The sequence below is a fragment of the Propithecus coquereli genome, unplaced genomic scaffold, assembly GCF_000956105.1.
Source record: "Propithecus coquereli isolate 6110/MARCELLA unplaced genomic scaffold, Pcoq_1.0 Scaffold163, whole genome shotgun sequence".
Taxonomy (NCBI): Eukaryota; Metazoa; Chordata; class Mammalia; order Primates; family Indriidae; genus Propithecus; species Propithecus coquereli.
Window position 1 is genome coordinate 1,989,102 of NW_012140858.1, and position 5,949 is coordinate 1,995,050.

Sequence of the window (5,949 nt, forward strand, 5' to 3'; positions counted from 1 at the left end):
GGTACAAATGTTTAGGTTACGTATGTTGCCCTTGGCCCCCCCAACCCCGTATTACCTTTTTAAAATTTAACTGATCCTCGAACACAATTCATATTAAAACTTATCTGTGGTAAGATGTGCGTGAGAGCTTAGAGAGACAGAACAGGCCCTCGGGCCACAGCTAGCCCGAGAGTCCAGCCCAGGTTACAGAACACAGTGGTTTCAGACACAAGTCCAGCTGTCCATAAATGGGATGTCCCTGAACTTTGCCATTGTTTCTGAGATATGTCTCCCTGTGGACTTCACGGGAACAGACATTTGGGTTTGTAGGGATTCTAGATTCTTAGGTCCCTTGGCTTAATACCATGGTATAACATCTCTGGCACACGTAGAACCTCATGTACAACCTGTGGCGCAGTCTCAGCCGGCCAAGTACAAGGATATGAAGTGTCTAGGGCTTGAGAGCAGTACTGTATAAATTAAGAAAGCCTCCTCCTCAAATTAAGAGAATTTTCTATTGTTTAAAAGTCAAACAGCAAACAAGAATGCAGCTAGCATCCGTGAGAGAAATAATTCATTTGGGGAGGGGGCAGAAAAGCTTGTCTGTCCCTTCAACTCCACTTTCATTTCCATGCTACTGCTAACAAGTGGGGGGAAGGAATGGGGGGATGGGTAGGAGAAATTCCTTCAGGAGCCTCAGACTTCCGAGCAGCCATACTTCTCATGGGTAGAATCCTAAAAAAGCAAAGGTCAAAGAAGGCACAACTCCAGCCTGCAGAATAGTGTGCGACTGTAAAAGCTTGTATCTGTGAAGCGGAATATGACTTTTTGAACACAAGACTGAATTATTATTTTTCTTTAGAGAGGGAAAAAAAGCACAAAAAAAGATACCACAGCAAGGCTGTATGCACTGTCTATCCACAACAGCAAGACAAAACTATCAAGATTTTTACTGCACGTAGCAAGGTTGCTGGGAGGAAACTGGGAGATTATTGTAACATCTGCTATTCTAAATGTGTTGCAAAACTCTCTCCCTCTCTCTGAAGTGGGCTGGAACCTGGATGTTGTCTGACTGCCATGGTATGGTGGATGCCAGGAAGCAAAAAAACAATCTCAGATGCTTCTAGCGTAAAGCATTTTGTATTCCTTTAAGTCATCTAAGTCCTCAAAGGATTACAACTACAAAAAATTTGGAGAAGGGATTCCGATAGACATAAGACCCAATGCAACAATATTTCACCAATTAACCAAAAGATCCAATAGGAAATTGTGTTGTTTTTCCTCATGGTAGTAACATAAACAGTTTTATATCAAAATAACCAGAGATTTGTGCCAAGTATAATAAGGAGAGAAAGAATTAAAAAAAAGAAAAAAGAACCAGAGAAATTAAGGAATGCAATATTCACTTGAGTTGTTAAGTTAAACCCAAGACTTAAAACAGATTTCAAATTTGTGTTATGTCAGAGAGTCTCCGGAGATTCAAGTTCAATGACCTCTAACCTGAGGGTACTTCCTTGGAAACACTAGAGAAAGGACATATCCAAACACTAAAAGACTTATTATCGTTAACAAAACTTCTCCTAATAAAAACATGTGAACAAAATAACAATGTTTCCCCCCAAGGACAACTCTTTAACATTAGAGGATTTTGTTTCTTGATTCAACTTTTCAATTTAGGATTCAGAACTTACCAATACACTGCGTCCTCCCGTTGCCCACAAATCCATAGTTGCAAATACAGATCTTCTTCCCCTCTCTTTGCTGGCATGTAGCATGTTCATGGCAAGTGGCGCAGACATCTAAACCTGAATCATAAGGCATGTATTTCAGAAAAAGAAAAACGCAAGATGAGATGCGTTTAGTTAGTGGACATTTACGAAGGAGAACCAAAATTTGAATACCAAAATAAAACAGGACAGATCCAATCTCATCCGTAAAAACCTTCAATGGCTATTTTTTGCCCACAGAATAAAGTGCAAATTCCTCTGTGTGACAATCAATGCTCTTAACAGTCTACCCCGGACCGCACACAGCACACTCCAGGCAGAAGAGGCCAACTACTCTTTCCCTAACAGACTACCTGTTGTCACTCTTCCATGCCACAGTCATGATGCCCCTTTACCTAAAATGCCTCTGCCTCCTTCTCTTTTGAGACCCAGCTTAAATGTCACATTCTCCCGGGGTTTTTCTCCATTCCTCCATTCTTAAGGAAAATTAAATGTATCTTCCTCTGTTCCTCTGTGCTCCCCTAACACTTGTACATTCCCATATAAATCATGACTACTTGTAATTATATTCAACTCCAGCTCTGTCTTCCCAGCTTGGTATTATGAATGAGCCACTCAAGAATAGGGATGATGTCGTTTGCCCATAAATTATTCCGGCTTACTACAAGACACTCCATATATTTTTATTGACTGCCTAGATAGAGAAATCTGAAATCTTACTTACTACATCTCGAAAAACAAGTGGAGGGGAGAGCAACACATCTGCCTATTACTCTAACCATTTTTCTTTTGGGGAAAAAGTGAATGTGTTTAAGATAATAGTGAGATAACAGCCAAGTCCCAGCAGGATGACCACATCCCAATTATTTAGATAAGCAGCAGAAGTGTTTGAGGCTAAAACTCCTAAAACATCCAAATGTACCAGATGGTGGTATATGGCTCAAGATCAAAGAAGAATTCCTACCCAAGGCTATGTGGTATATTGTGTTTCACTCTCAGTGTCTTTGTAATTTCAGGAGTGGCCTAGTAAAGAGAACCTTCCCAGCATTGAATTTCATTTCAGTCTTAGCCCCATTATTACTTAGGTAATACAGCCTAGCCCTCAGGCTGCTCCAGGCACAAAACCAACTGAGACTGGGAGGTTTCTAAATACTGTTAACCATGCTTGTTGTTTTATTGTTGTTGTTATTGTTGTTTTAAATAAAAGATAACACAAAAATGAGACAAACCCACTAATTATCACTAAGTAACACCAAATTAACCATGGAATATTTACAAAAATTATTATATCTCAGACCATAAAGAAAAATGCAACCAATCTCAAAAAAGTAAAAATTTTAAAGGACGTATTATCTGCCCACCATGAAATGATGTGCTAAAACTACAAAACAAAACATAAGACTAGCATCCCCAAAAGAAACCTACATGCTTAGCGTGCAGCAAGATGGGTTTTTTTTAAAAAAAGAAAGAAACCTACTTGAAAACCACAAAAAAATTCTTCTAAATAATTCTTGAGACAAAGATGATATCAAAATTGAAATGTTTAACACTAGATACAAAAACTTATATACCCCAGGAAATTTCAGTTTTATTTGTTTTTATACTTTAAAAGAGAGAAAAAACAAACAAACAAACAAAAACAGGCAGCCAGAAAAAATAGCCTAGAACTTTAATGCTAGAAGCTTGAAAAGGAAAAAAACAAAATGGGGATTTAGAACATAGTAGAAATTTTAAAAAAAAAGATGTTAAAGAATTAGAAAATACAGTCAAATCCATTATAAAAAAAAAACGTTTCTCCAAAAGTCATGTATTATAAAGACCTAATAAAGTAGCCAAACTCAAGTTAAGCCTGCTGAAGAAAAAAGTTAAAGCAGTTCCTAAAACTGTTTGAAAAAAATAAATAAACAAGAAATTTTTTAAAAAAGTAAAAGCATGCACAAATGTACAATATTAGGAAGAAGAAAGGGCTTATAACAAAAAATATACAAAAGATTGTTTTCAGTTTCAAAGACTTCCAGTTAAACACTGCAGAGTTAATATCCTCCCAAACCACAGCACAGCCCCCAAAATACATAAAGGACTAGAAAAAGATAAAACCTGGGAGAGAAGATGATAGCTGATGAAAGACGCTAACAATATGGACGCATGGTAATTGCCTTAGCAGAAAGGAAGAACTAAAAGCCAAGCCCAGAAAGTCCTAGGAATCAGAGTCGCTGAGTACCTTGGAAGACAGGCATAAGAGAGAGGAATGAAAGTTCAAGGAACAGGTTGAAAATATCTGCAAGGAGTAGTTAGATGCCCAGATTCCCTCACTGAAGCTGGCACAAAATAGAGTTTGTACAACCTGGGGGAAATGAACCAGAAAGGCTCCAGATTAGAAGGACAGCAGGCCAAAGCTGAAGTGAGACTAAGTCCCCACACCTAAATTTCCATCAGTATGTCAAATATATTTAACCATTTTAACACACAACATTTTAAAACAGTACCATGAAGATACGGTAAATTCACAATGATATGCAGCCAAAATCTTGGAACTATTTCTTAAATAATGGCTCCTGGGTCAAGTCCAAAAGCCCAGTTGTGATCAACCATACAATGACAAACATTCTCCCCAATTTAATTTGGCGAATGAACGCAATCCTACTAAAAGTCCCACATCTTGGGTACAGACTTCTGGTTTGGGATGATGAAAAAGTTCTGAAGACGGATGGTGGCAATGGTTGTACAACATTATGAACGTACTTGATGCCTCTCAAATGTACACTTCAAAATGGCTAAAATGGTAAAATTTTATGTTTTACCACCATAATGAAAAGATTAATGATTACATTTTTGCTTTTAAAATCAACTTTATTGAGATATATGAATAACATGCAAACAATAAAATGGCCCCAAGTTTAAGTATACAATTCGGTGGGTTTTAACAAATGTATATAATCATGAAATAACTGCCTCAATCAAGATACAGAATATTCGAATATACGATTTGTGTATCCATTCATCTGTTGATAAACATTTGGGTTATTTTCATTTGGGGACTAATATAATTAAAATTAAATATAATTAAAATTAAAATATGATTTTAAAAAAGGGGGGGAGGAGGGAAACCCAAATCTTTATAGGGAAATCATTTTGTTCTGGATCCCAAATTTCTCATGATGCCACTGAGAGACGGTAGATAACACCTTCAGAGAACAAGTAACTAAAGTAACTCAAGCCTACAAGAATCTTTCATTAAAAACCAAACAGACCTGTTACAAGATACTTTGACAATGAACAGACAACATAAACACACTGTCCAAAGGCTAAAAAACATAAGCAGACACTGAAATCACACACAAATATGAGTATGGTAAAATAATAGATATAAACACCATATTATTGAAAAACAATAAAATGTGTTAAATTAAATAATTCAAACATAAAGCTGTTGGAACTTGAAATTATTCTGAGCCTTGAAAGGAATGTGTCTATGCAGCCCGAGTCATGCGGCATGCAGCTGCAACTTTTCCCTTTTTTCTCCTGTATGTAATTAAGACCAAATGGCACCAGAGATAAGAACCCCTCAGATCACTACCTTTCCTCACAGAATAAAGTAAACTTCCTTGGAACATAGCAATCTGTAACCAATCAAATCACTGTGGCATACGTACTGGTCTTATATGGAAAATGTAATCCCGCTAAAACATCTGTGTAAGTGAAACCTTAACTTCTCCACTTTGAAATGCTGACCCCATTAGTCTGGTGTTGGTGTTTCCGGGTGACCATCCTCAAAGCTTTGCACTCAGATAAACTCTATACTGAATCACATTTTCTGAATCTCATTATTATAGGTTGACAAATGAGAAAATGGTTACTTTTTTCTTATATGAAATACTCGTCTTTATAAAGATGCAGCAGTTATATAGATCCATTTGCAGAAACTTGTATCAGCTGGAAAATGACTACTTCATGTAATTTTTGAGTAAATCTATTAATAATAAACATACAAAAAAAATTAAGAAGCAAAGAGGTGCCACTCAATCAGGTAAAGGAAGTCCAGTCCAAATTAGTAACAGAATATAAACTGTTCTCAATATGGCCTTGTAGGAAGGCAGCCAGATACAGGGGGAAAGCATTGGACTTGAAAGCTAGTCAGAACTGGATCCTAAATCTAGTTGAGTCTAATTCATATGTGACCTTGAACAAATCACTTAACCTTGTGGGTCTCAGTTTTTTGTTTTTGTTGTTGTTGTGTGTGTGT

The 5,949-nt window shown here is 36.9% G+C and overlaps 1 protein-coding gene across 2 annotated transcripts in view; it reads right to left on the minus strand.

The window, feature by feature from the left end:
• SUSD1 (sushi domain containing 1) overlaps window positions 1–5,949 on the minus strand; it is a 117,065-nt gene that overhangs the window by 101,385 nt on the left and 9,731 nt on the right. For both annotated transcript variants that reach the window (XM_012641205.1, XM_012641207.1), the window contains exon 2: window positions 1,671–1,784. In XM_012641205.1, coding sequence (XP_012496659.1) covers window positions 1,671–1,784 — 114 coding nt within the window. The remainder of the gene's footprint in view (window positions 1–1,670; window positions 1,785–5,949) is intronic.